Source organism: Erythrolamprus reginae, chromosome 1 (assembly GCF_031021105.1).
Source record: "Erythrolamprus reginae isolate rEryReg1 chromosome 1, rEryReg1.hap1, whole genome shotgun sequence".
NCBI classification, from domain to species: domain Eukaryota; kingdom Metazoa; phylum Chordata; class Lepidosauria; order Squamata; family Dipsadidae; genus Erythrolamprus; species Erythrolamprus reginae.
In genome coordinates this window covers 398,560,359-398,575,425 of record NC_091950.1, presented here as the reverse complement: position 1 = coordinate 398,575,425, position 15,067 = coordinate 398,560,359, and the positions used below count along the sequence as shown (strand labels likewise).

Below are 15,067 nucleotides of genomic sequence, written 5' to 3'. Positions count from 1 at the left end.
AGTCTGATACGTTGATTCATAGAAACATAGAAACATAGACGTCTGACAGCAGAAAAAGACCTCCTGGTCCATCTAGTCTGCCCTTATACTATTTTCTGTATTTTATCTTAGGATGGATCTATGTTTATCCCAGGCATGTTTAAATTCAGTTACTGTGGATTTATCTACCTCGTCTGCTGGAAGTTTGTTCCAAGGATCTACTACTCTTTCAGTAAAATAATATTTTCTCATGTTGCTTTTGATCTTTCCCCCAACTAATTTCAGATTGTGTCCCCTTGTTCTTGTGTTCACTTTCCTATTAAAAACACTTCCCTCCTGGACCTTATTTAACCCTTTAATATATTTAAATGTTTCGATCATGTCCTCCCTTTTCCTTCTGTCCTCCAGACTATACAGATTGAGTTCATGAAGTCTTTCCTGATACGTTTTATGCTTAAGACCTTCCACCATTCTTGTAGCCCGTCTTTGGACCCGTTCAATTTTGTCAATATCTTTTTGTAGGTGAGGTCTCCAGAACTGAACACAGTATTCCAAATGTGGTCTCACCAGCATTCTATATAGCGGGATAATAATCTCCCTCTTCCTGCTTGTTATACCTCTAGCTATGCAGCCAAGCATCCTACTTGCTTTCCCTACCGCCTGACTGCACTGTTCACCCATTTTGAGACTGTCAGAAATCACTACCCCTAAATCCTTTTCTTCTGAAGTATTTGCTAACACAGAACTGCCAATACAATACTCAGATTGAGGATTCTTTTTCCCCAAGTGCTGGTTCCCCAAGATTCTGGTTTGTTTGTAGCTAAACATGATTTGTCTATTATTTCAATTATACCCATTTGTTTTGTGGGGCCCTTTCCTGTCTGCAGGGGTGTCACGCGTCATGGGTAACAAGAAAGGGATTTTCACTCGCCAACGTCAACCGAAAGCCTCTGCCTTCGTTTTGAAAGAAAGATACTGGAAGCTTGCCAATGAATCCAGATTTCAGATGCCATCAGCTCCGTGCAGTGCCTGCTTGCCCTAAAGCAGACTTCTCCAAGTTTGCTCAATTCTCAGGTATTTCAAGAGGCTTGTGTTACAGATGTTCTACGGAAAGAACATTTAAAGACAGGTAACTTTTCTGCGATTAAATGTCAAAGAAGAAATGTACTGAAATAATGAAATCCAATCAACGAAGCCGCTAATAGAACGGGTGACAAAATTTGGAAATCATGGGGTTTTTTTCTGTTCTATCCTTACAAGGAGTCAGACAAAAAGTTACGGTGTGGACACTTTTCTCTGACTTTGAAAAACATTTGCACATTTTAAAGGGTCAAAACGTTTCTTAACCTTATTAAAGTGTTTTACAAACTTTTCATCCCTTCTTGAATACGTTTTGTTAATTCTGTTTTGTATCGGGAACTTTTCTAAAGTCCTTTTTAGCTGATAACAGATCGATCCAGAACTCTGTTATCAGCTGCAGAGGCCTTTAGGAAAAGCCTTGCCGGCTGCAGAAGAAATGGGCCGAGATGTGACAGGCATGACTGCAATTGTCCAAAGTGGAGGAGGTTCCTGAAGACCTCTGACAGTGAAAAGGAAGCTGGGGGTGACGCACACAAGTGAATTTCCGGTTGACCTGTTGACCCATTTTTCGCTGTCCCCAAGCTTTGGGAGGTTTTCCTGAACTCTGGGGAGCATAGTCCCCTCTAAGCTGAGCAGTGAGCAATCGCTCACTTAAAAATCATCATCAACTCAGAGTTTTTCAAACCTGCCCAGACGCTGAGAGGGAAAGAGTGAGAGGGAAGGAGAGAGAGAGAAACATAGAAAAAAGAGAGGAAGGAAAAGAGAAAGAAAAAGAATGGGAGTAAGGGAGAAAGAAAATCAAAATCTAGTTTGAAACTAGCTCAACTATTTAAGTGGCATTTTGATATTGATAGAGTTGCCCTGTTATGAGCTCACTGTTATAGACACACAGTACAGTATTTTATTTTGAAATTCTCTGAGGCAAAACAGGGTGGGTTTTTTATTTGTTTGTTTGTTTATTTATTTATTATTTCTGTGCCGCCCAGTCCCGAAGGGACTGCCGCTCAGACACTATACTTTTCCGCCCACCCCCCAAAAAATTTAGAGGGAACACTGCCGGGGAGTGAAAACAGCCAAAAGGTGGCTGAAAATCAGCAGGCCAACATGCAACATGCCCAGGTTCGCCTGGTGCACCAGTTGCGGCCCTATTTGGCCCGGGAGTCACTGCTCACAGTCACTCATGCCCTCGTCACCTTGAGGTTCAACTACTATAACGCTCTCTACATGGGGCTACCTTTGAAGTGTGTTCGGAAACTTCAGATAGTGCAGAATGCAGCTGCGAGAGCAATCATGGGCTTCCCAAGGTATGCCCATGTTACACCAACACTCCGCAGTCTGCATTGGTTGCCGATCAGTTTCCGGTCACAATTCAAAGTGTTGGTTATGACCTATAAAGCCCTTCATGGCACCGGACCAGATTATCTCAGGGACTGCCTTCTGCTGCATGAATCCCAGCGACCAGTTAGGTCCCACAGAGTGGGCCTTCTCCGGGTCTTGTCAACTAAACAATGTTGTTTGGCGGAGCCCAGGGGAAGGGCCTTCTCTATGGCGGCCCCGGCCCTCTGGAACCAACTCCCCCCGGAGATTAGAATTGCCCCCACTCTTCTCGTCTTTCGTAAGCTCCTTAAAACCCACCTCTGCCGTCAGGCATGGGGGAACTGAGATACTCTTTCCCCCTAGGCCTTTACAATTGATGCATGGTATGTTTGTTTGTATGTATGATTGGTTTTAAAATAAGGGGTTTTTAGTTGTTTTAGTATTGGATTTACACGCTTTTTTATTATTGTTGTTAGCCTCCCCGAGTCCACCGAGAAGGGCGGCATACAAATCCAATAAATAAATAAATAAATAAATAAACAAACAAACAAATAAATAAAAAAATAAAAATAAATAAAAATAAATAAAAATAAATAAAAATAAATAAAAATAAATAAAAATAAATAAAAATAAAAAAAATAAAAAAATAAATAAAAATAAATATAAATATAAAAATAATATAAATATAAATAATATAAATATAAATATAATATTAATATAAATAAATAAATGTGCATGCACGCTGGACCTGACATATGGCAATGCCTCATATGCCCACAGATATGGCTCCATGTGCCACATATGGCATGTGTACCATAGGTTCGTCATCACTGGCGTATATGGCCTAAGTCATGATATGAAGGATTTATTTTATACTGTATTGTGATCACGAATGCTCTTCTAAATGAATTCCTATTCAAGGAACGTGTGGCTCTATATAACTTTAAAATATAATGGCCTCCTCTCACAGGGAGCCCATTGCATGATAGAGAAAAACGAGCACTCAAGAACGTGGCCCCAAATATTTATATTCATATTCTGGTTTTAATCACAAATAAAAGTTGTGTGTAGTTTCAGACATCTCAGTGTTCCTACAGCTTTACAAAATAGACCAATACCAGTCAAGTCCCACAGAGTTGGCTTCTCCAGGTCCCGTCAACTAGACAATGTCACTTGGTGGGACCTAGGCGAAGAGCCTTCTCCGTGGGGGCTCCAGCCCTCTGGAACCAGCTCCCATGGGAGATTCGTACTGCCCCCACCTTTCTTGCCTTTCACAAGAGTCTGAAGACTCATTTGTGCTGTTAGGCTTCGGGCTATTAAGTACTTGCCCACTGGTCGCTGAATGAAATGTGTGAATGAGTGCGAGTGATTTGAAATAAATTGGGTTTCTTAAATTGGTTAATTTTAAGCTAATTGGATTTAAGATCTTTTAAATTATCTTTTTCATATGTTGTAAGCCGCTCCGAGTTCTCGGAGAGGGTGGCATATAAATCCAATAGATAGATACTGTAGATAGATAGATAGATTAGATAGATTAGATAGATAGATAGATAGATAGATAGATAGATAGATAGATAGATAGATAGATAGATATAGATAGATGATAGATAGATAGATAGATAGATAGATAGATGATAGATAGATAGATAGATAGATATAGATAGATAGATATAGATAGATGATAGATAGATAGATAGATATAGATAGATAGATGATAGATAGATGATAGATAGATAGATAGATAGATATAGATAGATAGATATAGATAGATGATAGATAGATAGATAGATAGATAGATATAGATAGATAGATGATAGATAGAGATATAGATATAGATAGATGATAGATGATAGATAGATAGATAGATAGATAGAGATAGATAGATGATAGATAGAGATAGATAGATATAGATAGATGATAGATAGATAGATAGATAGATAGATAGATGATAGATATAGATAGATGATAGATAGATAGATAGATAGATGATAGATAGATATAGATAGATGATAGATAGATAGATAGATAGATAGATAGATATAGATAGATAGATGATAGATAGAGATAGAGATAGATATAGATAGATGATAGATGATAGATGATAGATAGATAGATAGATAGATAGATAGATAGATATAGATAGATGATAGATAGAGATAGAGATAGATAGATATAGATAGATGATAGATAGATAGATAGATAGATGATAGATATAGATAGATGATAGATAGATAGATAGATGATAGATAGATATAGATAGATGATAGATAGATAGATAGATAGATATAGATAGATATAGATAGATAGATAGATAGATAGATGATAGATATAGATAGATGATAGATAGATAGATAGATATAGATATAGATAGATGATAGATAGATAGATAGATAGATGATAGATAGATATAGATAGATAGATAGATGATAGATATAGATAGATGATAGATAGATAGATATAGATAGATAGATGATAGATAGAGATAGATAGAGATAGATAGATAGATAGATAGATAGATAGATAGATAGATAGATAGATAGATAGATAGATAGATAGATAGATAGATAGATAGATAAATGTTTGGCGAGGGTTGATTGCCTTCAGATCACAAACATTTCCAAGAGTTTTCCTCCCATAATGGCATTTCCCCCCCCCCTCACAAAAATGAATACTTTGCCACATGAAACAGAAGTTACAAAATAACACGTTTCAATGATTTTGAAAGCATGTAATCAAGACACAAATTAGTAGTATTTGCAAACCTACATAGGAATTACATTTATGTAAAATTCCACCTACGTGGGGGAAGAAGATTTGGGAGATTAGCAGAGACAGAAACCTCATTGTTCATTCCTGAGATTTTTATCGTAAATAGCTGGAGCCTGTCATTCCAGTTACCCTACTTTTGAGCCAAACTCCACAATCAGTACTGCAACCCCCTGGCCCTGCGCTGTGATAGCTCTGCACATCTGGCATCCAGAGCTGTTGCTTCAATCACAGAAAGGATTGTTCCAAAGGTGCTTTTGATGGAGGCAAACTGGACTTTTGTTTTTTCTTTGAAGATATTTTGCTTCTCATCCAAGAAGCTTCTTCAGCTCTGACTGGATAGTAGGGAATGGAAGGATTTATATTCCTTGCAGACTGCTTGTCATTTACATCCTATTAGAGCAGTGGTTCTCAGCCTTTCTAATGTGGTGACCCCTTAACATGTTGTGGTGACCCCCAACCATAGGTCTAGCGCCAATTCTCCCAACAGAGCTTTAAGCTGATTGGCAGGAAGGTCAGAGGGACACCCCCACTGTAAACGCATGATATATCCTCAAGAAGGATATAATGGAACTGGAAAAGGTGCAAAAAAGGGCAACAAGAATTATCAAGGAAATGGAGCCACCTCCCTTATGAAACCAGGTTGCAACGCCTTGGTCTCTTCAGCCTTGAAAGACGGTGTTTAAAGGGCGACTTGATCAAAGTGTATAAAATCATGCATGGGATAGAAAAGGTGGATAGAGAAAATTATTTTCTCTATTACACAATACTAAGATGATGGGGCACTCCCTAAAGCTCACAGGTAAGAAAGTGAGGGCAAATAAAGGGAAATATTTCTTCACCCAGAGCATCATTGGTTTATGGAATTCACTTCCAGAAGAGGTCATGACAGCTGTCAACCTTGATAGCTTCAAGGCAGGATTAGACAGATTCATGGATGCCAAGTGTATCGGTGGTTACTGAAACGGATGTCCATGTGCCGCCTCTATGTTGGTTGAGGCAGGCAGGATTCCCTTGGGTACCATTTGTTGGGGGTCAAGGGAAAGGGAGGGTTTTGCCTTCTCTTTCTGCTCACGATCCCCATGGACAATTGGTGGGCCACTGGGTGACACAGAATGCTGGACTTGATGGGCTTTGGCCTGATTCAGCATGGCTCTTCTTATGTTCACTCCACTGAAGATCCATCCCAAAGAACTCTCCCTGAATGTCATTGTCCATTTTGCCACTTGGCTAACAGCAAGAAATACTTCTTGGAACATGTGATTGAGAGAGTGAAAGTGTACTTATATTGCTAAAATAAAGCTTTTAAAATCAATCAATAGTCTCATGTTGGATGTTCAATGACTTTGCTCTAAGTACGGGTAAGGACTCCTTGTTCTTTGAGCAGAGGACAACCCTCTGTCGTAAAGTAAATTTGGAATATTAGATTTCAGATTTTGGGGCTAAGCTGACACAGACACCAAACCAGTTAGCTTCCGTAAGAGGAAATAAAAATGGGCAAGTGGGTGAGGTTGGCAGCGCATAGGCCAAACCGCGGCCCTTAATTTCACGCATTGATACTGCAAAAGCACCAGGGCATCAATGGTGCTGCTCTGTCCACCATCTTGCCTGTTTTGACCCTACACACAGAGATGATGCATTAATCACAGACCACAAGATTGATAAAAACCAAGCTACATTTCCACAGGAAGAGGAATTTGAAAAATAGGACAAGGTCATCATATGTGGAGAAGTGGGATTAAAAAAAGAGGTTGAGGTGATACTGGTTGATGAATTTGAAAAAGAGGAGATAGCTTCAGAATGGGGAAGGTGGTTCTGCTTTTCATTTTCCTGGTTGGGTCATCCTGTTGGTGAACATCTTCTCTATCCCAGCCTGTCTCTGAAAGATCAGTAAAGCATAAATAAACTATGCCATGGGTTTTAACATTATCTTAGGACTTTAATATATCAGAAAGGTCTTTCCTCCTGCCCCAATCCTCTCTTTCTCTTTCCTCTTCTTAACACAAGGATATTTAGCTTTGTTCTTACTTGAGAAACCTGGCAATCATTTACTAAATTTTAGATGCTCAATTCTATGACTATTTGACAAGTTTTAGAAGAAACAATCTTTTTTCAACATCATTCGCTACGGTTTAGGTAAAGAAACAGTAAAGTTGTCTGATACTTAAGCCTCAGGCACACATGAAACTCAAATAACACAAACAGGAGTAGCATGGATTGTGTAAGTACATGAAAAATACTACCCTGTTTCCCCAAAAATAAGACATACCCCGAAAGTAAGGCATGTCAGAGGTTTTGCAGAATTTGCTAATATAAGGCACCCCCAAAAAATAAGGCGTAGTCAAGTTTACATACGGTACGGTGGAAAAACATACGGTACCATTCAACGCTGTTCATAGCGGTACCGTAATAATGTGGCGTCCCCTGCTGGCCCCTTCCATCGTTTTGTACCATCCAGTATAGCAGACAGTCTGCTGCTGTCTCACCGCCATTACAGTCTCCACTATAGTGCGTAGACTGCAGTTCCTCTGGTGGCCGGAAGCTGCAATATCGGGAGTATACTGTTGTATCGTATAAGTGCCATCGTTTGTGTGTGTGGGTGCCATACTGACAGGTACTGTACCGTAATCAGTGTACCGTATGGTACACTTTCTTTGGGGGTGTCAGCTTTTCTGCCTGTGAATTTGTCTTATTTGAGAAATATAAGGCACCCCCCGAAAATAAGATGTAGCACAACTTTTGAAGCAAAAATTAATATAAGACAATGTCTTATTTTCGGGGAAACACGGTATGAACATAGGAAATCTTGGCCAAAATATTTTTGATGGTAGAACTGACTGATGGACTCAAGCTACTTTGAACTGTGACATGGGCAGCAAATAAATTTGATGATGATAATAATAATATGCCTGCAAGAACTGATGGAATCATAAAGTCACAAGAAATGAAGAAGCTAAAGTGCTCCGAAACTTTAGAATTCAAACTGACAGGCAACTGCCACATAATGTAGGCTTAACAATGGTTGATAAGACAAAAAAAAATCCCTACAATGAAAACGTAATTTTTAAAAATATTAATGTGCAGCAATGGATAGACTGATAATTAAGGAAAAGGAATTTTTTTTTTGACATGGAACCTGTTTTATCAATGGTTGGCTAATAAAAACAGACGGTAGAAACATGGAAATGTAAGAAAAGGACTAATGTTATAAAGGACATTTTGTTAAAAGGAGCCGGGGTGGCGCAGCAGGTAGAGTGCTGTACTGCAGGCCACTGAAGCTGACTGTAGATCTGAAGGTCAGCGGTTCAACTCTCATCACCGGCTCAAGGTTGACTCAGCCTTCCATCCTTCCGAGGTGGGTAAAATGAGGACCTGGATTGTGGGCTGGCTCTGTTAAAAAGTGCTATTGCTAACATGTTGTAAGCCACCCTGAGTCTAAGGAGAAGGGCGGCATAAAAATCAAATCAAATCAATCAATCAAATAAATAAATAAAATGGATAAGCAAATATTATTAATACTATAGAATTAATATCAATGTAATGCCACAATTAAGGGTTGACTCATTGTAAATGTAGCATAACTGGAACAGCATTCCTAGAAGGCAATTCAATTGGCTAATGAACCCATTAAAAAAATGCAAGAACCATAGAAGTATGACTATTTGCAAGGAACTGGCTGACCTTCCCGTCATTTAATGAATACTATACATTTCTCGGATATTATTTGGAATGTTGACGTTGCCTAGAAAAAGATTTGCGGAAGGCCGATGGGTTATTGGATCCACAGTGAGTTGAATTAGTGTACTGTAGAGCAGTGTTTCCCAACCTTGGCAACTTGAAGATATTTGGACTTCAACTCCCAGAATTTTCCAGCCAGCAAATGCTGGCTGGGGAATTCTGGGAGTTGAAGTCCAGATATCTTCAAGTTGCCAAGGTTGGGAAACACTGCTGTAGAGGAAGAGTGTATATCCTGCACTCTAGGTTCAATATAACAAAAATAGGAATCCTCTCTCATGAAAATGTATCTCAATTTAGAAACACGGCATATCACAAAACACTCACCTTATCATGGTGAATCTCTTAACTCAGTTCTAGAGATCATTCTGTCTTCCCTGGGAGGTACTGTGGGATGTATGTCACCTGCATGTCTTCCTTCAGTGGCAGTAGAGGCATTTCGGTGTGTGTGTGGGTGTGTTTGTGTGAAAAATCAAAATATTTTGATTTTTGTCAAAATATTTTATGCATCTGACAGAACATTATACTGTACATGCTTAGGGGGTTCAAAAAAGCACCACTCTTCACAGATATTATCCATAGTCTGTCAATGCACAATGTTTGGGTTGCCATTACACACAAAACCAAACCAAAACACCCATAACTATGGCTTACAGCCCACTATGAACCCAATATTAAATTGGGGTCTCGTGATCGTTTCCCATCATTTAATGAATACACAATTGTGCATGTTTGCCACAAAATACTAAGTTACAAACAAGCAAATCAAATGATGCATAAACCTAGTCACTGTGATTAATGACCAATGGTTTATGCCTTAACTTTTTATGAATTCAACCAATTGCTTTAAGGAACAGTCCTTAAAGAAAGTGTGGCTTAACACAATGTTTGAATTCAGCCACTGCAACCCTATGGATTTTTTTGGTTTAAAAGTGGCATTTTTTAACATGAACGCTCCATTTAAAAAGTACAAGAAATGGCTAATGTTTGGTAACTGAAGATCAAAGAGTTTATGATTTCAGTGAGGGCTGGAGACACATCAGCACAGGAGATTACAAAATATTCTGCAAACTCATCCACAGATAATTTCTACGTTTATTTTTATACCAAAAAAGTTATGTGCAACAAATAAACATTCTTACAATATTTACATGGTTTTAATTCCCCTGTTAGCAAAATTGAATTTCAATCTCAGAATGTCACAGTCCTATGTTGAACCAAAAATAAAATAAAAAATAAGAATGGAATGACTCCAATCGAGATGGAAATGTTCTGGAGTTCGAAGCACATCAAAAAGTTGTCAGATCAAACATACAAGACAGAACACACATTGAATATTTAGGCCATGCTTAATACATTTTTTTAAAAAAAATGGAAACTGAATACTTCATCTTTTTTACTAGTTTTACTAGGTCATGTTTAATCGGTTTTGAAAGAATCCAAGCAAATGTTTAATTTGGTTTGACCAATTTTTGTTCATTCAGATCAGGAGATATTAATCTGCAAAACGAAAATCATTTTTGACTTTGTTTTGAATCAGAAAATTGAATTGAGCCCCAAAGTAATTGTATTTTCTTAAAACTTTCATCTCATTCCGGACCAGAGCCCACTTGGACCTTTTCCTTAGAGTTGACCAGGTAGAAATATTCCTCTTCCAAGGGTATAGATTTCTCTTGCTACTTCCCCTTGAATCCTCCTGAAAATCAAGTGACAGAAATCTTTCCTGGGAATGGCAATATACCAGATGCAATGGAGCCATCTGCTTCATGGAGACATTTTCTGGTATCTCAAGAAGCCCTCATCCATTCAAAACTGCATTACAAGCACCAAGGAACATACTGACCTCCCAGGTCTGAAGATTTCTAATAAATCTTAGAAAAAGGGCTTGTCTGACCTATGAAAACCTTGATTTTGGGGGGAAAGATGTCAGGGCCCTTTTTTCTTCTTCTGATCCACCAACACATGGGAGACAAGTAGATTTGGGGGGGCAGGTGGCAGGGAGAATTAAATTGTTCAAGAAAACTACTTCCTGGGACACTTTTTTTTTTTAAAACCCTACTTTTTCTTGTCACTGAAAAAGTTTTCCTCCTTCCTCACTGGCATGAAATTAGAAGCCATTCAAGTGATGAGCAGAACCAAAGAGCAGGGGCTCCAAAGCTTTCCAAATTAAAAGAAAGGAATTGGGAGCAAAGCAGAGTGAAAGCTGCACTTGTGAAAAACAAGGAAATGCTGCATCTTCTATCATCCACATCGGTTTGGGAATATGGCCAAGCAATCTAGTAATATTGCCACGAATTGGCGTTATTGCCAATAATTTATAGAAGAGGGAAGGCAGCAGAGAGTCCACACCTGTAGGGGGATTTGCCTAGCGCCTGCTTGCTGGAGGGCTTGCAAATATTATAACGCACAAACAGGGTAGGCTTGGCTGTGTTAAAAAATATTGGCTGGCTTTTCACAGCCCAGGACTCAGGAGGACCAATTTTCCATTGGGATAGACAAAGGGTGACCTACTTCAAAATCTTGTCTAGTTTGGCCTTTAAGCCCAAAGTGTTTCAGTTGCCTAGGGATTCTGGGAGTTGGGGACCTGATTGAGAACGATTCATCCAACACAAACTATGGCTGCATAGACCGTTTAACACCACGGAATACTACTGAAATTGGGAGATGGGGGAGAGAAGGGTACAGAAGTCAGGATTTTGCTTAGAAGTACACAAGGTGACCGATACCTTCACACCTCTGTTCTTGGACAAGAAAAAAACAACACTTAAAAGGTGTTGACTTAGAAATGAGCAGAACGGGGAACTTTTCAGCAGAGGGAAAAATGGGGTCTGCTTGCACTCCCACCCAAGGAATTGAGGGAGAGGGGGAAGTCCTAGGAAGCAAACTACTACAACTTCCTGGTATCCCCTATAACGGACCACTGGTGTATATAGGCAACAATGCAACTTTATGAGCTGTGGACTTCTGAGCCTGACTCAGGAATTCTGGGAATTGAAGTCCACATGTCGGGATGTTGCCAAATTTGCCCACCCCGGTATAGGTAATGGAAATCTCTACTTAGAAAGATAGAAAAGCTCCATCTCATCTGCAGACATGTTAAAAAAATAAAGCCTCACGCTATGTTACATTAATGTCTTAAAATAAAAATTTTTATCAGTGAGGGTATAAACTTGAAAATATTCTCCACATACCAAATGTAACAAAGTGTGTAAATTATACTCCCCCCGCATCAGCTCTAATTTCAAAATTCAAGACAAGCTTTAACTGTACTCTGGTTAATACAAAATGCATTTCTGAGAAACTCTTTGACAAGGACAACAAGCAGAATTTAGTGTTTTTTTAATACATATATACATATACATATATATATATATATACCATAAACATCTGTCTTCCTCCATTAAACTTACAGGGTGTGTTCCAAAAGTAATGCATTTTTTTTAAAAAAAGTAATTTATTGAATAGATTTGCACAAACACTTAAAATTCTTCAAAGTACTGTCCTTGGGCGTCTACACATTTTTTCCAGCAACTCTGCCATGACCAGTACGCACCCTAGAAGGCGTCTTTGGCGACCTTTCGCAAGGTTATCACGGCTGATTGCCTCTCTTCTATGGATGAAAAACACGCCTTGCCACAATGCGCTATGAGTCCGTGAGTTCCTGGCCAAACACCAGGTGCCAACACTGCCGGCCCCCCCCCCCCAATAGTCCTGATGTCGCCCCAGCAGACTTCTTTTTGTTCCCAGCCCTGAAAGGAACCCATTTTTCATCCATAGAAGAGATCCAATCAGCTGTGACGAAGACCTCGTGAGAGGTCCCTGAAGAGCCTTCCAGGGCGCGTACCGGTCATGGCAGAGTCGCTGGAAAAAACGTGTAGAGTCCCAAGGACAGTACTTTGAAGAATTTTAAGTGTTTGTGCAAATCTGTTCAATAAATTGACATTTTTAAAATGGAATGCACCCTGTATATTCCACCATAGTTCTGTACAAAACCAACTGGACTGTTCATTTGGCAGGCATTTAAATACTGTCAGACATCCCATCTTCAGCAGATGTTGCTCCCATTGGAAAATAAAATCCTGCACTTTTACGAAACGTCAAGAGAATTGCATTTATACCTTAATGCTGGTTTTTATTTTTATTTTTTAAATTAAAAAAAAATTGGACCCCTCAAATGCAGCAGGAGGAAAGGGTTTAGACCAGTGTTTTTCAACCTTGGCCGTTTGAAGATGTGTGGACTTCAACTCCCAGAATTCCCCAGCCAGCGTTGCTGGCTGGGGAATTCTGGGAGTTGAAGTCCACACATCTTCAAACAGCGAGGGTTCAGAAACACTGGTTTAGACACAGACTGGAATTTTAAAAGGGAGCTTTTCAAGGAAGATGACTCTTCTTGGGCATAAGCAGGAGCAAGCATTGATGGTAAAGAAAACAGGATTCGTGTTTTTGGCAACAACGCCCTTTGTTGTATTCTGGATATATTCTGGCCTGACCGGATCTTTTTAGTTAGTCCGTTATGACCCAAGTGCACGGCTGTCTCTGCTATTGCGCCAAAGCTGCTCTCAAGTCTTCCAATTATGTTCATCATGTGAGCAGAATTGTCTGAATGATCTCAGGGAGCCCAACTGGTGAATACGCATCACAAGAAGCTACTGGCAGATCACAGCAGCCATTCGCTTTCAAATGCTGCTTCTGTCACTGAGGACTCCACTTTGATCCTATCAATCCTGTAACTGGTTCATTCTTCAGAAAGCCTCTGGTACCTTCTTGCCCTCCAACGATAAACAGGCCGCTTGCAACAGGTTCCGCATTTTTGCCACCGCAGGAAGGAACACGGCAATCTTGCTAAGGAGTAGCTCTTCTGGTTTGCTTGGAAGAGCTCTGTCCCAGCTGTCATATAAGAATCTGCAACGGTCCTTCAAGGCTTCCTTGTCATACCGAGGTATCCTGAGAGACTTCTGGGTAAACTAAGCCCTAAATCTAATTATAGCAGACAAAAATGTTTATGTTCTCAGGAAAAAAGTGTGTCTTTCTAAAGTACTCCAGCAGGAAAATCAGAAGTCAGCATAGACTGCAGAGCTGTCCCAATCAAAGCAGCAGAAATACACCTGACCTCCAGGTATGTCATACAAGGAGCTATTTATGATGCCACAGTGCCTTGGTATAAGAGAACCCCAAGGGATCACCTTCTACATACTGCAAAGGTCTGATTCATCAAATTCATATATATATATGCAGGAACCCTTCTGCCTGGCAATTTCAGACACCCCCAATATTTGGTTTGTAAGACAGAAGGCACTTTTTAAAAAGAACACTGCATTTTAGGACGATATGAATGGGAAATTATTTCAACTTGCTCTTTTCAAGTACAACCACGACTAAATCTTGGGCTAATTTTAGTTACCACCTTGTTTCCTTAACTCCAACTGGGGGAGTTAAGGGTCGATGTACATCTCCCTAAGCCTTAGCCAAATCTGTATGTAGGAATGTGAAATTGCTCTGCCTCGACAGTTATACATCTATCCATGTTCATCATTCTGGGTTTCCTATACAAGGTTCACTAGGTGAAGGGGAAATTCTCAGGAACATCAAAGCACCCTTCATTGACATTTCTTTATACACCACCACCACCCTTCACTTCTGCGGAAATGATGTACGAAAGAGCTCACGGAGGGGCTGCGTCTTAATTCCTTTCAGTGCATTCGTTTATCCAGTGGGTTACTGGGATCCAGTGTCAAGTTGTAATTCTATACAGCAGCTAGAAATATTATAATCAAGTTGGTTAACACTATTAGGCTGTCTCACGTCTTCTGAAGTACACAGCCAACTCTGCCCCTCAGACTCCATTTGTACAGGTTTCCTACTGATGGGTCGGGGCGTCTCGTTAAGCATCCCCAGACAAAGATTGTTTCCATCCCACAGCAAACAGTTTGTGTGTTGCAAGGAAACCCAACGGTAGTTCAGGGCTCTTTTTAAAATGCCATTGAATTCCTTTTCTTTAGAGATATCCTGTTGGGGGGAAAGGCATCTTGCCAAAGATCTTTTGTTGCAAATTTCTCCAAGGAAATAAACTAATTTCAATTTCCGTTAAAAAAAACACACATCTCAATAACACAATGAACCATTCTTCAAAAGTTATGCTTCAAGTCATCACTTGGCTGAGCTGTGCTGAACTTCTTTCTTTGCCAGGACA

The 15,067-nt window shown here is 39.7% G+C and overlaps 2 protein-coding genes across 2 annotated transcripts in view; one reads left to right on the top strand and one right to left on the bottom strand.

Annotated features, from left to right (window-relative positions):
• GUSB (glucuronidase beta) overlaps nucleotides 1–1,354 on the top strand; it is a 32,776-nt gene extending 31,422 nt beyond the window's left edge. Inside the window, exon 12 of the mRNA XM_070735065.1 lies at nucleotides 867–1,354. Coding sequence (XP_070591166.1) covers nucleotides 867–1,021 — 155 coding nt within the window. The 3' untranslated portion in view covers nucleotides 1,022–1,354. The remainder of the gene's footprint in view (nucleotides 1–866) is intronic.
• Nucleotides 1–15,067, bottom strand: part of SUMF2 (sulfatase modifying factor 2) — a 323,736-nt gene that overhangs the window by 200,246 nt on the left and 108,423 nt on the right. The window lies entirely within an intron of this gene.